Source organism: Ischnura elegans, chromosome 8, assembly GCF_921293095.1.
Source record: "Ischnura elegans chromosome 8, ioIscEleg1.1, whole genome shotgun sequence".
Taxonomy (NCBI): domain Eukaryota; kingdom Metazoa; phylum Arthropoda; class Insecta; order Odonata; family Coenagrionidae; genus Ischnura; species Ischnura elegans.
Genome location: NC_060253.1, coordinates 92,872,594 through 92,896,051, shown reverse-complemented (window position 1 = coordinate 92,896,051; position 23,458 = coordinate 92,872,594). Strand labels below are relative to the sequence as shown.

General features: G+C 35.4%; 2 protein-coding genes across 14 annotated transcripts in view; both read left to right on the top strand.

Annotated features, from left to right (window-relative positions):
* LOC124164590 overlaps positions 1 to 10,784 on the top strand; it is a 64,573-nt gene extending 53,789 nt beyond the window's left edge. For 6 of the 8 annotated variants that reach the window (XM_046541996.1, XM_046542000.1, XM_046541998.1 and 3 more), the window contains 2 exons: positions 2,766 to 3,245; positions 4,868 to 10,784. In XM_046541996.1, coding sequence (XP_046397952.1) covers positions 2,766 to 3,245; positions 4,868 to 5,104 — 717 coding nt within the window. In that variant the 3' untranslated portion in view covers positions 5,105 to 10,784. The remainder of the gene's footprint in view (positions 1 to 2,765; positions 3,246 to 4,867) is intronic. The other 2 variants (XM_046542002.1, XM_046541999.1) reach the window with 2 other exon arrangements.
* Positions 10,785 to 14,355: 3,571 nt separating this feature from the next.
* Positions 14,356 to 23,458, top strand: part of LOC124163891 (SAFB-like transcription modulator) — a 48,012-nt gene continuing 38,909 nt past the window's right edge. For all 6 annotated transcript variants that reach the window (XR_006865865.1, XR_006865864.1, XM_046541000.1 and 3 more), the window contains exons 1-2: positions 14,356 to 14,523; positions 14,622 to 14,703. Coding sequence is in view for 4 of the 6 variants with exons in the window: in XM_046541000.1 (XP_046396956.1) it covers positions 14,398 to 14,523; positions 14,622 to 14,703 (208 nt within the window). In the remaining 2 variants the exon portion in view is untranslated. The remainder of the gene's footprint in view (positions 14,524 to 14,621; positions 14,704 to 23,458) is intronic.

The following is a 23,458-nucleotide window of genomic DNA, read 5'->3' as shown; positions in this document are numbered from 1 at the left end:
AGGCATTAGCTGATGGAGAGCCGAGTGTAGTTCCGTTAGGCCCCTTGCACACACACCGATTTTGGACGGCCGGTAAAATATTGGCCGATATTTTACCGGCGAAGCGATGCTTGCACACACGCCGGATTTTTACCGGTCAAACGATACGTTGCTAAGTTTTTGAGCCGGCGTCGGCGATCCACAGTGACAATAGCCGGCAGCTAACCGGCATTTTGCCGGTGCCGGCGTGTGGTCGGTATGTGTGCAAGCTCCAATGCTCTCCCATTGTTCACTATTGGAATGTGGACGGCCGATATTTTACCGGCCGTCCAAAATCGGTGCGTGTGCAAGGGGCCTTAAATCTACGACGTGGTTATTATCCTACGGCGCTGAGATTGCCCCGATTGTTGTTCAATCTCTTGGGAAAGCTCATGCCATTTGCCTGTCGTGTTTTGCCTTAAAATTTTCCACGGCTGCAATTCTATTGCAATACTCCTGCGAGAGCTTTTAAACAAAATTGTTCGTGAGCAGGACAAGAAACGTAGAGCGATGGCGTATGCAAAGAGAGGATCGGAACTCTTTCTACTCCCTCTTATGCCGCCGCAGTTATCAAAATTTCCTCTTTCAAATAGTACTGAAAGAGGACATTTCGATAACTGTCGAAATTCCAGGCATACGTCTGCAACACCGCACGATAGGATAAAAAAAATGTCGCAAATTTTTTTTCCTTTATAGCTTCGATCCTCAAAATAGGGGTGCGCCTCTTACACGTGTGCGCCTCTTACACAAGCTTATACGGTATTCAAATCTCAAGAGAAAATATGTTAGGTAAATTCAATGCAATGTCCATACTTTATTTTTGTTGTGGTTCTATATGATCAATGCTAGACTTACTCTAAAATAATGAATTCACAGTGTTAATTAATTATTCAGTTTAGAATAAGATTCAAATTTTCATTATCTTTAGTCAACGATACTTATATTGGTTTATATTCTTAATTCTCCTGTCAGCTAATTTTTCCACACCTACATATTTCTTCTTTTTCATATCCTTCATTACCTGTTCCATTTATTTTATCAAATTACTTCATTTTCTGCTCTTGTCATTCTCTTTTCCCTCGGTCATTTTCTTCATTCAACCATTAATGTTTCAAATATAGGTGTGTTGTTAATTCAGATGATTTACATAGATTTGCTGTGAACAAAATCTATTTTGGGATACTATGGAAACCTCTTGTGGTTAATGGCATATTGATGCAATCAATTTAAATCAAGCAGCAAGCGATATGCTTGAAGGAGAGGTCAGGGTATTATTGGTAACTAAGTAGAACTTTGATATGAGGGCCACATTGACATCATGAAATTGAAATATTTTGTATACTCCACATTTTGTAATTAAGCACCTGAGTTCCCTTACCTCAAATATGGTACATATTTTTCTGAATAATGAAAACCTTTTTAAAACCTTTTTTTCCAAAAATGCCCGTGGTTAAAGTAAAGGATGGACGACTATACTCCTACGCATTTATTAATTTTTTCCCCAAAACTGAATCCTCAAATAAGGGGGTGGGACTATATTCAGAGGGGGACTATATTAGGACAAATATGGTAACTGCCTTTTCATTATAAAATAGTCTGTGTTCTCCTGTACATAGTTGCTGTAAATTGCATGAAACAAATGTCCATACTATTCCTAGAATATAGCAGGGAAAGATGGTCTACCTCAAATAGTAATTTGCCTCTATCTGCTGTATGTAATGAGTAATTCCTTATATTTGTGAATACGACTTTTTTGGACTGCCATTTGGTGTTGATAAAATAGAATTTTATGGTGTTAGAATGCTATCTAAATGTTACATTTAATTTAAATAGCATCAAAGTGGAATCTTAATGAATAATTCTGTAGTAGTATGCTTTTGAAATTGTTTAATTGAGTTGGAAGTGAACTAATGGAGAAGCTAGTCTTTGAGGTATTTCTGCGTGTTATTTTGCTGTGGTTGACATCATGTTTCAAAAGTACTCCAGATATCTTTTTGATGTCAAAGTGGACTGAATATAAGAAAACTGGAACATCTTTGATGCATGTAGAATGCACCGACCAAACAATATGTGAGAGAACCCAAGAGACCTGCTTCTACTAAGCCAGTCTTCTGAATCCTTTCAAAAATGAGTTGACTACATACTGTCCTATTTAAGATATCTCATGTTGCAAATTTAATGTCTTTTATTCATCTGATAATGATAAATTGAATTTGTGTGTCCTGAAAATGTTCCTCTTAACCACTCCAACTCAATTCTTTTGGTTCTCCACTTCGATGGGATAAGTTTACGTACTATTTTTGGATGAATGACCTGAAATAACTTTGAGGTTTGGCTTAGTTTTCAATGCCCATTAATTTACCTAACTACATTTTTTTCTAAATATGTATGCATTTGGTACATAACATGGGCATCTATTTACTTGTTAGAATTGAACGCCTTAATTGGCTATTTTTTTCCTATTATTTCAATTAATTTCAAGTTAACTCTAGAATCAATTTTAATTGGTTTATTCTGAAAAGGACAGGAATATTTCATTTTTTTGTTATGTTTAAGAAGAATGTTCAAAGCTTATGTCATTATTTTGCTCTTCCTTTTTGACTCTACTGATTTTCTTTGCACTCTTGATCAATCAAGTATCATTTTGCATGCAAAATTAACTTCTTAAAATCTATGATAATTTAAAATAGAGCATAGCCCTTTTCCTATTGACCTATCTGCATGTGGTTGCTTTTGCTCCCTGGCAGATGGCTCCGGTTGCTGGCCCCGGAGCATACATCACTGCAATCCAAAGCACCAACACCCACCACCATACGGTCACCACTCCCACTGCCCACCCCACTCCTACTCACTCCACAGTGTTGGCAACGTCCTCCCAGCCGTCTGCGTCCTCCACAGCCCCCTCCAACCTCTTGGCTTTCAATGGTGGTGATGGAGTGTTGCAGCCACAGGCTGGCCTTGTGGCATCCTCATTTGTCCCATCTCAGATAGCATACTCAATGACCCCCGGGTATCCCAATGGGTACATAGTAGACAATCCTGCCCCACCCTCCCAACTCGTGTCGGTCCAGAAACAGCATCTCCTACAGCAGCAGAATCATTTTGTCCCGATGAACCAGGTGCCGCAGTCGTTCGAGCACTTCATTGGAGGCAACCAGATGGCAGTTGAGGTGGAGGTGGCCACAGGAATCAAGAGGCCCCAGGAACATCAGGTGATAGATCATAATGTAAATGAAATTCATCATGTCATATGTGTGAGCATGTAGAATGAACTGCTGCATGCCTGCTTGGATTTTTGGCAGGGATTCCTTTGCAGGAAATATGCATGTTGTCATATTCTAATTCTGAACAGCGCTACAATGGGTTCATTTATTAGGAGTGAACACTTAGTGTGCTCCGACATTAACCGCTAAATTTCCCCCCTGAATGGGACAGCTCCATAGCCACTCAGTGCAAATGGTCCATCATTTCTTGTAGTTGCCTTTATGGCTACTACTAGCCTTGGCTTTGTTGCTGATTAGTGGGGACTCAAATCAATTCAAGTCGTCATACAAGAGGTCAAATGGTGTGTTGATAAATAATTTGAAAGCCTTAACACTCACTCATTTGGGAGACAGATAGTATTCTATATAGCAATCAGCTTCCATGCTCTGACTGCTCCCTCCCATGGAATGCAACCAATTACAGCAGACTCCCAATTATCTGGCTGAGGTTTATCCGGGTTGAGGATTATCCGTGCTCGATTTTCACTCTCACTCAATTTTTTCCGCGATCTTTATTTTTTTTAATCGGACACAAAATCATCGGAATTATGGCATTAATGCTAGGATACCCCTGGCTTATTATTTCCGTTAGAATCCCCTTCGTAAAACAGAAGCGATCACACACTAGCTGCATTCACGGGAGGACCGTGTTCCTGTTTTCCAAGCCTTGCAGTGTGCAACCACGCTACTTGATCACGGATACACATCGCGCAGCAGTTGCAATCCGGGCAACTTGTGCGAGACGCGACTACGTGGCGTGGTGCCTGAGAGTGTAGTTTCCGACGTCGCGCAGTGGTTTTGAAGCATTCCTGCTAACCACTTTTCTGTATCCGTGATCACAGCCTCCAATGTGTGGTTTTCGAAACCAGGCCTTACATAGAGCATTAAAAATACGAGTACAACCATGTTATCGCTGCTAAAAAGACCGCGAATTGGCGAAGAAAGCTCTCAATGAGTCCGGGAAGCACTCCTAAATAACAGAATAACTGCATAAATGATAAAATATTGTTTGTTTTAGGTAAATGATGAGCACTGCAATACATTTAAGTCAAAGTTTAGGTTATCCATGTTTTCCAATTATTTGTGCCGCCACTCCCCATTGTGAGCCCGGATAATCGGGAGTGTACTGTATTAAGTCATTTATGGAAAAAGTTATGTGGATGGAGTATCTGGATGTTTGCTAAGAAACATCACTGTTGATCAGAGTCAATCAGTTTCACTAGTGTTATAGAACAAGGAATTTTCCATACTTAATTTCCTACTGCCGTAATTATTCTGTAATTATTTTCTACTACATATTTAGTCATTTTTGAAGAGTCGTGGACTGCAATTTGCATAATAATTTTTGAATGCATGGATATTTTGGCTATATTTAATTTGCACGATGATACAATTATATCTTCAGAAAGTGAGGTAGCTGCCATTTCGTGTGCATGTGTTTGTTTTTATAATTCAGTATTCAGAGTGTAATATTTCTACATCTTGAAATATATAACCTTGTTTTCTTATTCCTGGAGCAGATTCATTATTGTATTAGAGTGTATCCTTAAACTTTTTTTTACACAAGTTTTTTTCTCATTAATTAGGTTGTTTCTGGGCCAGTAGATGCATTGGATCTCTTTGGAAGTGGTGGAATAGTAGATGCGGCGAGCCTCTTTGCTTCTCCTACCCCTGGCATGGTTGCTCCACCAACAGTGGTCACCACATCTGTACCACACCCGTCACCATCAGCGACCCACTTGACTTCTCAGCAGCACCAGATGCTCATGTTGGCAGCAGCGGCAGCAGAATCAGATGCAGCAGTGTCAGAAATGGGATCCTAGCCGGGCCAGTTGCAAAATATTGTTTTCACTGTCACTGGCTGCAGTTGATCTGCAGGTTGTTGTGAAAGAGTTTGTTCTTCACTATCAATTTTATGTGTGTGTTAACTATTTCATCCTAGTGAAAGTGCAAAAAAAAAAACTTGCTAAATGTGGCTTGAAAAGACCACAGTTGATGAGATGTTTTGGGCATTCTCTAAGGCTTATGTCAAAGCCTGTGTAGCATATGTGAGTATGAGTGTTAGTATGTGAGTAATGAATGATACTTTCCATTCCGTGTCTATTCTTGTGCTTGAGGGTGAAAGGGATCCATTTAAGATTGTGGAAAACCTGATCCTTGTACCTAAGACAGTTAAATATTCTTGCAGCATCCCTGTGATGGTCATTTTAATGTGGTGGAATTGATATTTTGGTGGACCATCTGGGATTTGGCAGTTGTGCTTAGCTACCTCATTGGATAATCACTGTAGTGGCCGGAGAATTGAAATGACCTCGTCACCTCGACTAGGGCCATTAAGTAGCCAACGCTTTTGTGCTGTCTGCTGATGTTACAATGCGAAAATGAAGGAAAGTGCTAAGTGATTTGTATATTGTTAATGTTTGATCTTAATTCTGCATGACTTGGTCTCTTAGTTCAAGTGCAATCAATATTGCTGTTAAGTTGACTTTTGTGTAGGTTGGAATACTGTGAAAGTAATAACAACTCAAGAAGTTATACGTAACACCTCTTAAACATAATGAACCAGTTGGGAGATGTGGACTGACCATCAGATTCCATGTTTTTCTGTACGTACACTGCTGACTTGTCACTCTATAATGCCTGAAGATCCAAATCGTTTTTAATCCAGGTATTCATATTTCATTACTGTGACTCATGTACAGGTATTGCCGCATATAGTGTCTATAGCCATCCCTCAATGACAGAGTATGCCAATTTTGTTTTTTCTCTACCTGATACCATTCAAGTAAAAGCTGATGCCGAGTTAAATTGAAGCCCAAGTTGAAGAGTGTCCATTTTATCCACTGTTGACTTTGGTGAAGTATGAAAATTTAATGATTTAAAAAAGCCATTAATTTGTGTTATAGTCGAATATTCTGTTCATAAACCGAAAACTGGAAATGGTTTCAAACTTATGCCGTATATGGCAAAAGTGGTCTCTCTTCTATCATGTAAAACTGAAATTTAATTTCTGTAGACTAATCATTATTAATGTTTTTGCTGGTAAAAACTTTGATTTTTAGTTTATTTTGGTTCTCATATCATAAGTGAAATGCAGAATGGCTCATCGGGCATCATAGGACAATATTATTGTCATGCAGTTTTAGGTAAAGCGATGGTTATCCAAAGCCAGAGTTATGACCGCGTGGATCTATATAGATACATATTTATTTATGTAAGGGATGACTCTTTGTGGGTCATATGTAATTTGTGTATAAATTGCATGCTCTAATTAAAAGTATTATTCCACATTTTGAGTCAGTGTTGGCCAAGACTGAACAAATATTTGTCTTCTGTATAGATCTGTAAATTTGGTGGCAAATAACTTTTTTCATTGCATTTTTAAATATTTTAAAGGGTAAAAAAAATATTAAAGTAAATTTTTGAGAATGTGAGTCACTTTTTGCCTATTAAATACCGTATTGCTAGCTATTTATTGCACAAATTGTAGAATTAACTTTCAATTAGATGCACGTGATGATAAACTTAACTAATTTTGATATACTTGCCAATTAATTTTGTATTACAAAGAATTGGAACGTAAATATAGCATGGAGTAGTAACTTCCTGTATCTTTGTACGTCTTCATCATCCTCATGATTGCTGTGTTGAGTTTTGTAACATTAGGAAGTCCTATTTTTGTACATGTAATATTAGTAAAGTAAAAGTGCAACATTACTTAAATGGTCAAGCCTTTGCAATACATACTTATTATTCAAGTAAATGCAGCATTTTATGGAAAAGCTCGTGAGTTAATGTACTAGTGTGCATGTGTGGCTATTTTGTAAAAGAATGAAAACTGTCAAAACTTCATGCATTTTTTTTACTCCATTAATATCGATATTTTATGTGAGCCTGTAAAATAATTTATAATAATTTTTTGAGTCATTTCTGCTTTTTTCATTTTTTTACCAGTACAGTAGCAATCAATATACTCATACACTTTCGTGTTTAAGTATCCTTGGATTACCCTCTTCATTTGATATCAACTTTCAACAATGTTGTGAAGTGACTAAATGTACAATATTGTAATGACATCAAACTAATGCTTTTCTGGATTTTCTACCTAAAGCCTCTTCCTTGGAACATTTCTGTGTCACCATTTCGCTTAGAAGTACTCATGTATCATGTAATTGGTAATCATTTACCTCTCATTTAAATTTCTATGTAACTGAGACATAATTTGTGTCTATACAATAACTCATACATTGTCCTCCTTGTTTTATGTGGGGAGACAAAATAGAAATTTTATGGCCCAAGTTCTTAAGTTATAGCCTCTCCGTGAAGATTAAGTGAGTGGAGATGATATATATATGTTGCATGTGAGGCATGAGGTAAATTCTGTTTCACCAGAGAGTGATCTAACGGTAACTCTTTGATTGGTAAGGATATTATTTTGACACAAATAAGTTTGGTTAACCAACCAATAGCCTTCCCAGAAAGTGCATGTACCATTAATCTGAAAAAAATGGAATATCAATGCAATCGTGTGAATGATCTTGTAGGCTAAAATTGGCTGTTCAAATTTTTTTAAAATATAAGTTTCAATTCATCTTTTGTATAGTGCTATCGTTAATGCACTTTTCTATCCCAGTGTAGTGGCCAAGTTTTTTTTAAGTAAGTGGTGTAAAAAGACTGTAATTGTTGGCAGATTCAGGTAATTGAGTGTTGCAAAGTATTTTGTTAAATTTGCCCTTCTCTAAAAAAGGTTCTTTGCCAAATTCAATTTTATATGTTAGGATGTAAAGAGATAATGAATAACATGCAAACCTCATAAGTAATCAATGCCAATGGATTTATATTATTCATCATTATTGCATAGGGAACAATGGCTGCTATGAATTAAATCGTGTGTGGCCATGGTCCCTTTGATTTATTATCCAGTGTTTGTCGGTTGTGTGTCTCTCAGAACTCATCTTTGAATTTTAGAATAGTAAAATGAAGCGTGCATGTCAAAATTAAAGAGGTTGGGTATTAAACACCAATAGTAAAGTAGCATAAGGTAGCCGAAAATTTTTTCCATCATTAATTTTCATGCAACATTTTCATACCCATAACCAAGTTATACCTCATAATAACTGTGCTGATTGTTGCAGTCCTTTGGTAAGACCATGTAATCCACATCAAGTGTGTACTGGTGATTATAATATTATGAAATTTAGTATTGACTCTCATGTGTTGGTGTTTCTGCTGTTGTTTTCTTGCACACTGCAACATATGTAAACTTCAAGCCTCCCTTGAAAACAAAATCAGTGAATATTCTTGTCATCACACACTATTTCATCAACTAAATGCATTTTAACCAAAGGCAGTGGTTATAACTACACATATGTTAAAGAGTCCACGTACACTGTAAAGTTTGTCATGTAATGGCTCTTGATTTATCTGACTTGGCCAGTGTAGTGTGGTATGCAAATTTACATTGTGTTGCACTTTAAAGAAATCTTTCAGTAAAATTATGTTGCATGTGATTAATTCATTTGTAAGTATACTGGTTGTAATTAACATGATTCAGATAGATTTTTATGATGGTAATTAGTTCCATTGCCATTTTAGCTGATCTTTTTGTTGTCTTCCTTAATTTTCCATATGGTAGAACGTGATACTTGAATTAGTCAGTAGCATCTAATTTTTTATCCCTTCATTGCATTTGCTTGTTTCTCATTGACTACCTATTTTTTTCTGCGAAAGCAGGTTTGTAGCCTATTTTTTTGAACAGTATTGCAAGGTATTTATATAGCGACCAAATGTAAGATATTAATTATTAAATATTCAGGAATGGTATTCAAAATGTAAGCTTTAGCCCCATTGTTCCTTTGATTCATCGGCAATTTATGAGTTTTGGGCATAAAAGTCATATGTGATTATTTTAGCATTCATTTTTGTTCTTGACAGTGGCATTGCTCTCTATTTCATTCATTTCCTCCTAATTATTTTTGCAATGAGTAATTCACTTTATTTTTCTATTTTCACTATAATTACCTAATAGTTAGATGTAATATGGCTCTCATTGTTAATGCTCCTGTTGCAAATTAAGTATTACAGTGCCAAATATTGCCTTAAAAGCTCATGGTCTGTTGCTCTTGCCTTCTACTAAGACATACTAGAATAAATGCTTGTCAAATCAAGAGAAACTTATGTTAGCATGAGAATATAAGGTGGTATACTGTGTTAAGTTAGTGTGTGGAGGGACAAAATTTCTTAATGTGACTGTATACATTGGTGTGCATCCTTAGGTTTTAAAGAGTAATGTCAACTGTTAACTTCTTAATAAGTATGCTGTATGACTTGTTTTTCATGTAGAAACAATTAATTGTTACATCACCATTTGATTTTGTGTGGCATTTAGTATGGGGCACCAGACAAATGTTTAGAGGTGATTTTTGTGAAAAACATCTATTAATTGCGCTCTCTACTGATTTTTAATCTTGAAAGGAAGTTCATCCTTAAAGACTTTTAATACAGTAACATGTTCTAATTAGAATGGTTGGCAGAATATGAGCCTAAATTCATATACAGTATTGCTCTGCTCAGTATATAATGGGTCAGAATGTATGAACAATAATTTAAAGCTTTTGAAGGACCTAATCTCTTTCAAACCTAATGAGTTTGACAGTGAGTAGAAGGTTGTAATTACGGGTTTAAATTCATGGGCTTCAGTCCTATCGGAGAGATTTTTCAAGCCGTATAATTCAAAGAGGTCAGTTGTAGTGGTGAGAGATAAACATGGTAACTTAATCTATTTTCCAAAAATAAAGTGCATAGCATTTTATACTGTATGCATTGCATCTCAACATTGCGAGTCAACCATTTGTGCTAATCAAATTCAGACAAGCAGTGACTGAAGGGGGTAAATTTTGGGGCAGATATTCCATGTTCTTGTGCATAATATCTTGCTTGGACTGTGAAAGGTTGCAGCCAGCTACAGTATTTCATCTCCGTAATATCCCAGTTGTAAACAATAGGAAATATAATGGAAGGAATTTTTTGGTCTAGGATGTTGTATGTGCAAGTGTTTAACCTCTCTTAATTTTGCTCTGAATGTGCTAAGAGACTTGGGTTCTTAAAGGATGGTGTCATTTTCATTTACACAGTAAGACTGTTATGAATGACTGGAAAAGCATGTAAAAATGACTTGCAACTTTCTCTTCGCCTCTGTTGATGCATATTTTTATGTTTCTCATTTAACTTGTACAAAATTTTCTTCTATAAAAACTAAATCCGTGAAAATGGCAGTAACATTGATTTTGTCGTTGTGCTGTGTCGAATAGTCTTTGTAACAACATACATTATTCCTATATTATCATTAAATATACTTGTCATTTGTAAATGTTCACTGGAAGCATTGAAAAAAAAGCCCACATTGGGAATATCAATCAGCTTAGACTGGATGTGTGAATTGTATATCTGTATTGTAATGATAATTATGAATATATTTTTTTAGGAAAGTGTTTAAAAAACTAATTTGGAGTTTCATTTTCTTAGAACAGATTTGAATCTTGATATTTTTTCTAATTTTCTTTCTTGCTTGTCTGGTCCTGAAATATGTTATTCGATATCAGTCTTGAGGAGGAGGATGAGAATGGAAATGAGGTTACATAATTACCTAGGTGAGGAAATTTTGCTTTTGGAAATCCACTCAGGTCACCCAAAAAATTATGCATATACATTCCAATAGTCCTTTTAATAATTCAAGTTGAACAGTATTTTCTTTGTGAACTTGTTACAAGGCACCCCATCACTACTTCTGCCTATGTTTAACTTTGTTAAGAAAGGAAATCACACATGAAGGCAAGGCTGAGTTTTGTGGTGAAATTAAGGCACCCCATCACTACTTCTGCCTATGTTTAACTTTGTTAAGAAAGGAAATCACACATGAAGGCAAGGCTGAGTTTTGTGGTGAAATTAAGTTTTAATTTTATTTTCTAGTTTTTAAGTTAAGCATTCACTGTGCCTACTCTTCACCTTGGCTTCTCCGACCTACTATCTTTATTTTCTTGTAAGCCCCAATGCAATGACATAGTTTCTTATGTAATGCGGGTCAATGAAAATGAAGTTGCAAAAAAATTAAAAAATTAATTAAAAAATAATATTATTTATAGCTACCTACTATGAAGAATTAGAATTTAAAAATCCATTTTAATGCCGTAAAGATATGTCAATGATTGATCAAAGGCTTCTTTGTGATTCTGTGGATAAACAATTTTTTGAGTTATGCATCAGGTGAAACAGCTTACTGTAGCCACCTCTACGTATACAAATGAAGAAGAGGTAATTACTTTGGATTAGCATAGTAGTCCTCTCCAGTATTTGCATTTCAGAGAAGTATTAAATTGGCCTTTAAAATCTCCTCACCCCTTTGTATTTAATTTACCATAACTGAATTCTACATTGACATTCATTCAAGGTATAAAAAATGTTATCCCTGATACGGGTAACATATATTTCACTGGTGATGCATGGAAACATGCTCTTGCAAGAAATTCCTGAAAATTAGCTTTAATTAAAGTTTCATTGATGTAAATAGATGGAATGCTTGCAGTCCATAAATCCTCAACATAACAGGAAAATAGATAACATTTCTGTCCTAAGCAGCCTATAGTTGGATAACAGAAGTGATAAACCTAGACCTAGGTACCATACCTCTTAAACTTCAGTAATTCAAATAATAAGTAGGTTATTTCTCAGTATGTAATTTGGCAACTGAAGTGCTGATCGGATAACACGTCACAGATGTGTGTCTATTTCATCTAAAAACCTCCTATCACTTTCACTTCGTCATGATGATGATATGTAGCTTTTGTTTGCCTCAGAATCTAGTTAAATACATGTTCCAAATAAGTAGCAAGTCAAAGTACCATTATATTACATATTATCCATACAAAACATGGCTGAAGATTCAAAAATATATCAATACAATAAAATTAATGTGCCACAAAAAATTCTTTTACTTTAAATTTAAAAAATTGGCATTTTCTTTTACTCTCTTTATGTCTTGAGAAAGCTTATAATATAATTTTTTTAAAGAGAGGGTGACATGCAGTCCTAAGGGGTGCTTTTGGAAATTAGTCTATTTTGGATGTTACATCAATATGAGCACAAGGTAAGGTCCCCTAAATCGAATGACACAGGTTTAAAACTCATCACAGTAAATTGACATTAGCACGTACTTCATTATTGATAGCCAAATAGAACGAACTCTAAAGCATACTGAGCAGAGTTTTCTACATAGGCTAGAATTATGACTATGCCAAGTTATTCTACTATCTTGGGTAATGCCTAGGAAGGAGGCATCCCTCAGAATTATGGTATCATCAAAAGATGCTGAAATATCTGATCATCATCATCACTAGTCAACAAACGGAAGATTGGTTTGATGCAGCTCTACACTCATTTCTTCTTTCAACTAATCTTTTCACACCTCCATATTTCACACCTTCCTTTTCTGTTCTTGCCATCTACTTGTCCTTCGACTTATGTCTTCATCAGGCCATTGTTTCAATATATGATCTATGAGGTTCTTCCGTCTTCTTGTCAAGGTTTTCACAAGTCTTCTCTTCTCTCATACTCTTCTTACGACTTCCTCACTACTTACTCGATCGATCCATTTGATCCTGATCATTTACTACACAGTATGGAAGTTATGCGGAATGATAGGCATACTCCCCTTGAGTAAAAACCTCAAGCTGTTGAATTTTGGAAGAAACTTTGGCAGGATTGGGCGATTTGTCTTTGCTATACATATATTGAAGTACACATTCCTTTGTGGTATTTTTAGTGAGGTTCCAGATGTGCACAAGAGAAAGTTTGGGAATAAATGATAGTGTTCATTCACAATGAAAAGGCCAAAAGAATTAATTGAAGAAATCAACCCTGTTCACTTCCTCTACTGTATAAGGCTCATGCTTGGTGGGTGGTCCACTGGTCCTGGTTTGGTTAGTGGTCCAGGGCCCCCCAGTGGGCCCTGATTCTTGGATGGTAGATGCCCTCCACGGAGTCAGGGGCACAAGAAGGCTATGGAGGGTTTTGGTGAGTTTTACAGCTTTCGGAAGGATATTTTTATCAATCTTTACACTATTCTGCGAGTAATATTAATCCAATTAAGTAAAACGGATTAAAATTAAAAATGTTCTCTGAGCTCCGGGGAGGGGTGGGCTGAGAGGTGAATCCCCCAAAACCCCTGCCTTGCTGGGCCACTGCATGGAGTTTATTTTTATAAGGGTAACAACACACGGGAGGCATCACATGACTCCAAAAAGATATAATCTCTGTCATCTAAAGTAAAATATAGCCTCATCCGTTTTTGTATATTTTGTTCAATTTACTGTGGTGGATCACATATTAAGATAATTATATCAAATTCCATTGCATTGATATATCACTAATATGCTGATTAAATACATATTATCAACACTTTATAGCAAGCTTCCAATTTTATCATTATCATGGAAGTTTTTGATAAAGTTTTTAAACAGACTTATGTACAAATTCGTGTACATTAAATGACTTGGGTAAATTGCATACCGTGCTCCAAATATCTACGTATTTCTATATAACGTGTGCATTATAAACAATATACACCATTTATACTGGCTATTCAACTATTCACAAATTTAACTAAAAGTGTATATTGTACAGTATGTACACATTTTATAGGTGCCACACAAATGCATATAAAATGTACACATTTCATGGGTGCCATACAAACGCATATAAAATTTGTACATTGTACACATCCAACATAGAAATTGCGCACATATTTTTCATTGGGACGTGAATTCACAGCAGTGAAGCGAAGATAGTTCAATTTCCAATGCGCTCATTCAAACTTTGGCGCCCATGGAAGAATAGTACATAATTGGAAATCTATAGAATATCTACCTTTTAAGCAGTTAATAAACGGATAAGAGATTTTTTTCATTTTAATTCTGAACCAGGGTAACTTTGCAACCTCGATGTACGAAAAACTGAAAACATTAGCGAAAATAGCGGGGAATAGGCAAGGGAGGAAATCTCGTCTCGTTCAATCTCGCGAACTACGACATTTTATGCTTGCATTTCAGATAATTTGTTCGGAATGGCGACGGAATCTGAGAAGAAGAAGTTGGCGGATTTACGAGTAATTGATTTGAGAGCAGAGCTAGAAAATCGTGGTTTAGATAAAAATGGAGTTAAGGCTGTGCTAATCGAAAGATTGCAGAAGGTGAGTGCTCCTGTGAAACATTTATTCGGTTATTTATTGACGAAGGGAGTTCTCCAGGGACGCCATGTTTATGTGAACTTATATTAATTTAATGCTAGGTTCTTGTGGATGAAGGTCATGATCCTGAAGAATACCTGTTCGATTTATCAGAGAAGAAACCATCCAGGAGGTCTATTGGAAGTGAGTATTATGCAATTTGTCCTCATGTCTTATGGTACCCAGTTCCAGCCTTAGTGTTTGGGTAGTCGGCGTGGGCGAGGGTACATAGTGGCCGCTCGAAAATTTCACTTCCTTGTTAAATTTTTGTTCCTTGCCTATTCAATCGTTTAATCAGAGGGCGGTTGTGGTTTTGCGACTCTCAAGGCAAGATTCCTATTCCCGAGTGGAGATATTAGTTGTAGGGGAGTCCTGGCTACCGCATTGAGAACATTCTCTAATTGTTAGGAGTATTGCATGTCGTGTCTTTCTCCGATTCCCACTCAGATTCATTCATTATTTCTCGGAATATATATTGAGCATCTTTCATTCTATTAGTATTTCGACGCCGACTGTACAGCTAATCAATATATTTTCATCAATTATTCATATTTTTTTATTTTAATTGCTAATAATTGTTGCTACAAAATTATAGTTCACATCTTAGGTGTCGTTCTGTAAACGTGAATAGGCTGATGGCTTTAGATAAGGATGAACTTTATGATTGGCCACCTACGTACACGAGTGAAACTTAAAATTACGTGCGAATCGGCCATATAAGTGCCCTTTGCCCCTTCGGTGCTCATGAAGTTTGAAGCTGGGGACGCCGAAGTAAATTATGCACTTCATCATTGGGCTTGTTAATCAGAAAGAGCGTTGGAAATGTTAACAGTACGTCAGTACTTAAAACCATCTTTGCATGCATATATTTATGTAATGGTTTTTGCCTTTGAAATGAAATATATACATCAAAGTGCATAGCTATGTTATTGTACCTGTCAACCTATGCTTGGAAGACGTTTTCGATGCCTAATCAGGTGATCATGGTGATTTATGGGGGTCACGGGAGCACGTGCTGTATTTTTTCAGATGCAGCCTCTCACACTTTGGTAGGCTTCTCAACTTTATCTCAATCTCAATTTACGCGTCTCAAGGTGCACTGTTTGACTCAAAATTGTCTCGCTTGTTCGTGGATTGTTTCCTTTGAAAATGTATCGCTCTAACCACTAGGGTGAGAGAATTATGGAAGAAAATGACTGTAGCCCATTACTTGTATTTTTAGCCCAATAAAACATTCTTAAAATTTCTATTGTGAACTTTTTTGGGCAAAAACATAGTGAACTAAGAATCCCCATCTCACCAGATGGCTATCTTTAGAGACAAAATTAATGGCTTTTTCATTGTCCCTGTAAAAACTTGTATGATTAAAAAATAATTGTGTCAAAATAAATGCTGGTGCCCAGGTGTTTGGATGTTATCTATCTAATTTTAGAGGCCCATTTCATTAATTTGTTAAATTGGTGGTCGCACATATGGGCGTATGCAACTAGGAACTATATGTATCTGAAGGAATGAAGTGGCTGAGAAGTGACTTGACAAGAATGTGTATCAATCGCTTACCTGTGAAAAGATTAAAGCAACCAATTTTTTGGCTGAGAATAGCTCAGGTTGACGGTGACATATCAAAAATTGAAAAATATCTGGGCCTCTTTAATTTTCAAGCTCAATCACCATTTAAATGGATAAAAAATGGAAAGAAATATTTCTCATGACTTTAATAAATGTTAGTAATATTCATTACCATGCACGAATGATTTTTTAAAAAAGTATAATGAAGGAATATTCAACTCAAGGAGGCAGGTAAATAAAAAAAATTGGAAAGTCATGGCCTATGATAAAGTCTGCTGTACATGGTGAATCATCATGCAAATGAAATCATTTGTACAGCGGAAAAATTTGTGAATGAACCATCATGCACATGATCATTCAGTGAAAATTAGATGATGTTCTATTTTGCTTGCATGATCCTGTGAACGATCTCATGATCATTTGCATGGTCATACACCATGTATAGCGGCCTTAAGGGATTTTTCCTAAAAGAAGGTAATTGTAAAATATAATCTTTTATATTGTTCTCACTTCCTTGAAGTATTAGCTGAAAAATTTCGGAGGAGTCGATGATAAACAGGTGAAAAGGATTTTTTAAGGCAAACAGTGCACATTGATAAGCATAAACTGAGATTGGAAGTGATTAAGAAGTATCCCAAGGTTTGAGAGGCTATAACTGAAAATGAATATGGGATGAAATATACCAAGTTGTGTTAAAACCCACATTCGTGTGTTTAACCCTCAATTTGGGGTTGATTGAATGGACCCTGAAGGGAGACCTTTGTTTAGGCATTGTCATCTTTCTTGTTACTTTTCTAGTAGGTATGACTTTTTCCCTCATTTTACTTTGTAGGTGAAATGGTAGTACAATTGTTAAATCATCTGTATTTTATTTATTTTTTTCATGACAGCAAAATATTATTACATTGCCATCACAATCTTTAGCAAAATATTTCTTTAAATTGTTGAAATATAGGTGCATTAAAGGTTAGTCAAGTACTCAAAACAGCTGTTTGTCTCATTGGCAATTTCACTTCAAATTCACTCTTTGAATTTTTCACTCAAATAAAGGTATTTGAGTAAAATATAATTTCTGCCAGTTAAACTGAATTGCTATGATTTTATCTATTTAATAGAACTGCGATTCTCTGCAAATAACAAGTATTTGTACTAATTTTGTGTAGTATATCCATCATAAGTTGGCAGTTGGCTTTTTTACCGTTGGCCAATCAGTTAAAGAAAGCCTTTGATTCTGGTAGTGGAAGGTGGGGTGATGTATTGTGCAATGTATAAGTTGCAGCTTTTGTTTTTATCAGGGGTGATTGTTTTAACATGACAGTTTTCCTAGATGTCATGAGAAAACTCTTTTGCCAAAATGTAGCAATTTTTATCTTAAATATGGAACTGACCAGAAACTTTGCATATTCACATAGCCTCCTATGAATTCTAGACCATTGACTTGTTGTGACTTGGCCAGGATGTGTGTTAGGGGATGTTATTGTGAAGTAGTCTTAGATGCAGCAATTCCAAATTAATTCATCACTTAGTTTTGAAATCATGAAGTGCCTCATGATGATGACACAAGTTTTTAACGTCGTCCATAAATTAAATTCTTGTGAAATTACCTAATTACTGCTCGCATTTCAGTGTTGACGTCGTTGAGTTGTTTTTACATCAGTTATGAAGTTCATACTGTAGTGTTGTAACTTACCAGTGAAGTGTGTTGTAAATGTGTTCAGAGAAATGAGATTGAAATAATTAATTTTGCCAGTGTTGGACTTGTTTTGTTGGATGATAGGATTACACCAGATTTAAAAAAAAACAATTTACCTTTTCTTGAAAAACTTCCGCTGGATTGCATAAAAATTTTTGCTTTAAAAATGATTTTTAATGGTTTTTAAAAAGGAATGACCTCCATTGACCTGGCTGAAACACTAAAAATTAGCCCAGGGCTGGGAGTGCACAAAGAAATGTCAGGCAAAGAATGTATCTCATCACTCTCTACTAATGTTGTGGGTCATCATTTTTTAGTATCTTATAATGTTTAGAAATTTATTTACTTGGATAGTGTATTTTTTTGTAATAGATGCCACAATCATGCTAACCACTGTTATTTTTTAAATGCATTGTTTTTTTGTTGTTAGGAATGATATTACGTGTATAAATTTACTTCCTTGAATGCGGTAACTGATATTGATTCATTTTGAGCTTTGTAAATTTTTCTCAGAATTGAAGGTAAATTTTTAAAATAAGTCTGTTATAATGATGCCACAGCCTTGTTAGAAGTGATGCAAGTGTTCTCTGGTGGGTTTACCCTCGAGCGTCAGGGAGATATATGTTCCAAATTTTTGAAATTGTCTCAAAATTAAATGAGAAGGTCTATGATAATAAGAATTGGTTCTATTGAAGAATAGGTTATTGGCTTATAGTTCTAAATTCTTTTTTTGGATATTTTTTAGGTATTGTTGTTTCCACATTGTTATGAACTTCACTAAAAATGCTGTTTTCAAAGCAGGAATTTGATGTTTGAACTCGAGTATCGAATTTGAATATTAAATCATTACTTGAATATTCGAATACCTCGAATACTAGAATTGCGCTTAAGCATATTAAACGTACGCTTTTCTTCTATTTCACTTGATGAATGTATAAATAAAAAGGTGTATATTAAATACATTTTAAAAATCAATTTTTTCATTTTGAGTAAATTCCCCACATTGATTTTTCTTGTATTTCATCAGCTATTTTGGTTGCACTTTTCCTAAGGTGTCTATTTTTGTTGGGTGACTTTGTTTAGACAGACTTATCATCCAATTGATTTATCATCTCAACTTTATCTGAATCTTTGAAATCACTGATTTTGAATCGTACATCAAGAATTGTGGCAAAAGTGAATAATTGTTCTTTTTCCAAAAAATCGTACCAACTTTCAATGGAAAACAGCAAATCATTAATCAAACCTTGTTGATGATTATGCGAAAACTTTTTAGTTTCTAGGAAATTAATAATGCTATTCACAAGGGGGATAACTTACGAAACTGCGACTGCACTTCCACTTGCAAGAACTGTTGCTCCTTCAAAAACATCCAGAACATCAATCAATTGCTTGATAGCATCCCACTGTGGTGGAGTTATGTCTACATTAAAACTCAGGTTAGAGGCAGCTAATGTTATGGCTTGCTTCTGTTCTGGAAGACACCTCATCATTTGAAAATGGAGTTCCATCTTGTGGGTTCATCCAGGATGAACATGGAATGAGAAGTGGTGAAACTAATTTTTTTAATGTTGGTGTATTGATGGTATGCATTCAGCCAGGGGCCCGCGGTTATGCCATTTTTTACTATTATTTTAATGTAAATTTTGATCCTTTTTCAACTTTGATGCATCATTGCGGAGCCATCATTCGGCATAAAGAAACTAAACTGATATCAGAGGAAGCCCACATCCTTGCAGTATTCGAATATTTGATGATCTTTCCAATGAGTGAAACAGTTCGGGAGCAGTAACTGAATGCATAACCATGTGGCCAATGCTAGGGTTCCCACTCAAGCGTGAAAACCTTAAAACCGTGAATAAGCCGTGAATTTAGTCTACTGTGAAAAAACCTGGAAATAGCCGTGAATTCCATCATAAAACCTTAAAAATATCTCAATCCTGATTGTAGAACTACGATCGACTGATCAAATTTGATATGTTAATCACGTTTCACACTCAGGCACGCGCAGACTCGTAGTTTACGCATTTATCTGCACACGAATATGTATTCGAAGTGAAGTATTTGGTCCATACTACGGTCCGTACTATATTGATTTTCCATTTTAATGTTGGAAGTCTGTTATTTTGTCTTGAGTGTTTCAATGTCAATGATAGCTTGGGGTGGATTTTATATTCGAAAAAGTAAAAAATGAAATAACTTGCATTTCTAATAGACCCATAATGAACCATTTACGAAAACTCTGATTTGTAACTCGAAGTTTGGTTCCTACACAAAATGAGGGCACATGCCATATGCTTCGAAATATGAGTTTGCCATTGGAATTTTACTTAAGGAAACATTTCTACGGCAAATAGGCTTTCAATTTATGGCAATAGCTCTTAATAGACTGCGCTCACCTCGTTTGAGCTTATGTGAATAATAACGTGGAAGTGAAAATAATGTGTTCAGCAGGTATTTATTTGGTCTTTAGATATTTCAAACCAAGTGCGTAATAATTATATGAAATTGATTATTTGATTTATTACATTCTAAAAACAGTTTTAATATTTTCTGCGATCTCGGGAAGATTCGGTAAGGGAAATTTGGTCACTGCGCGGTTATAACAATGTGCGCAAAAACAATCTCTCGGCGAGGAATTAAAAAAGGACCTCCCGATGTCCAGGCGGAAGAAGGTCCTAAAGGCATTCGCATATTAAAGGAGGCCATGGTATTTGGCGTCGGGGCAAAAGTGCAGATGTGTTGGGCCTTAGGTCGGCCCTGAATTTTGTAAACGATAGGAGATGTCATAACAGATATCACTTTTCATTGCTGCGTTTACATTCACGCCATTATCGCGTACGTTACTTTTTAGTTAATATATGGCCAGTGATTGTTTTATTGTTGGCTTATTAACGGACCGTGAATTTGATGACATAGAGACCGTGAAAACCTGGAAAACCTGTACATTTCATTATTTAGGAAGAGTGGGAACCCTGAATGCAGAACGAAAGGTACCCCTAAATTAGTAATCCTGCCATTAGTAATTTTTTTGAGGGTTGGGGGAGAAGTCCAAAGATATCCAAATTCTTTGTGTACAGATAATAATAGCTTATAACATGTTCATGGGTGGGGTCATTCTCATAGACCAAAAAATATCATAGATAACATTGACAGAAAGGCAAAGATTAAGCTCTACTCACGAATATTTTTTGACCTGTTGGGTATTGTTGTAAACAACAGAGTTTACATGAAGCCATATGAATGCATGAATCCTGAGCATAAGATCACTTTGCCTCTCTAATACTAGTATATCTTAGCAAGGTTTCTTATCCGAAACTATTCTAGAAAGAAGAGAGGTGTTTTAGCGGCTCCTGTCTCTAGCAGTAGGAACAGCATGCTAGCATCATAGCCTGAAAAGAAGTTATTGAAAATGTCTAGATGCATAACTTATTGTTATCACCGTTCGTAGGACATCAGTCACATGAAAAGAATTACATTTTGCATTATGCATTTTTGACATAATTTATTATTATTAATTTTTTATGGATTAAGTATATTTCTTTACACTTTCAGTGCGGATGACATATATATATATATAACATGAAGGCTTTTCCACTCAGGCGGAAGACATAAATGTATGTCTTCGGGAGTTCTTTTTTCCACTGGTCACTAGGGTGCTCCGAGCGTGCCTGGCATTACTTTTTCACCCTCCTGCAGTTCGGGAGTGACCTTACACCATTGCAGAAGTGTCCGTTTCTAGTTCTACGTGTTCCTTCATTTTTAATGTTTTTTTGTTTACTTTAGTGCTATTTTTGGAACAATTTGGCAGGTTGAGATTTTTCTTTTCATTTCCTTCACCTCTTTTACATTATTCTTATCGTAAATATCCCATCATGTCTTACAAATGAATTATTTTTTTAAATTTACTTTTTTTACCTTCCTTTTTGATTTATTCATATTTTATGTGCTGTCACAAAAATTATGATTAGACTAAATTTTTATTAAAGATATTTATCCCCGTTTTATACTCACTACATTATAAAAAAAATGATCTTAGTGCGGTGCTTCAGTTAATTATGTTATATTTGAATATCTTTTTCTAGGAACTTTTTTTATTATTGCTAATTACGTTTATCCTGGGTGATTTTTTTGGGTCTTTTTCCTACTTTTACGGCATATTTTCTCATTCGTTTCTCTATGTCAATTACCAATCCTCTATTCATTTCGCTTTTATTTCATTTTCTGAGTTATTCATAGTCTTGGAGTTAATTGCAGATTTTCTTCCTTTTCATAAAAAAATAACATATTTATCGCGTATGCAACACTGCATTACATTATGTACAGTATTGGTCTGTATTTTTTTACTCATGTATTTATGTCCTTAGTTTCGTAAACGAAATTGCGGAAATGAATAGATAAACTCAGAGGCATTTTAAGTAATACCTACGGCATTTAACCATTATTTATTCCCTTGAAATAGTATTTTTATTAGTGATGGGTCGATTCCAAAATTTTATCGATTCCGATCCCGATTCCGATTCTGACATTTCGATTCCGATTCTACCGATACCGATTCCATCGATTCTGATGCCATAGTCTCCAAGAAAAATATCACTTAATTCCAGGCAACAAGAAAACCACGTTAAAAAATATTACTCTGTGAAAGAGTCAGTCAAACAAAAGCATCTTTCATATAATCACTATGTAATTAAAGTATAATAGCTAAATTTCAAAACAGAACATACCTGAAAAGTGATGTTACATGATAGGTATTACTTTAGAATATTAGCACTCATGTTTAAATTTAAAATAAAAGTATCTCCTTTAATATCTATCTTTTATTGATAATATCTTATCATTATCAATAATGTCTCACAAATTTAGTCTCCTTTTACAGACTTTAAATTTTTGCTCAGAAAGCAAAGCATCTTCACTCTGTCAGCTGACAGAGTGAAGATGCTTTGCTTTTTAGGATAGTCTAGGATATCCTAGGATAAAGCCTGTTGCATTTTACATCACATATTTTTCCTGCAGAACTAAATTCTTTCACTGAACACAGTGGATGGCGGTATGGCAAGAAACCTCTTCGCTAATACTTTCAGCCTTGGGTAGGAGATACAAGTCTTTCAGTATTTCCCAGGGAAGGAATTTGGTGGTGCATTCATCTATGATAAATAAGCTTCCACTTCAGCTTCAACAGTGTTTGCTATGGTGACTTTGGGTACTTTTCCAAATGCATCACTGTATCTTGACTATATACCTGTCACAGGCTCCCTAGTCTGCATTTGCTCCTTTGGAATATAAAAGGGATTTCCAAGTAGCACTTTTTGATCTCGAGTCGAGTTTAAAATTACTCGCAAGTATCGAGTCGAGTATGATAATTTCTGAACCAGGCAATACAACAATGCATACTACAATATATTCTACTCCAATTTTCTAAGATGAATGTCTAGCCTAAGGTAAGAAAAAAATATAAGGAGTATCGTTGATGGTTATTATATATGTATTATTCCAAAGCCATACATATATTAATATATATATGACTTTGGAATTTTTATTAAAAATTATATCAACGATTTATTTGAACCTTGAATCTTCATGGAATTCAAATGGACGAAGCGAACGAACTATAGAACTAAACTTTAGTTTTGTAGA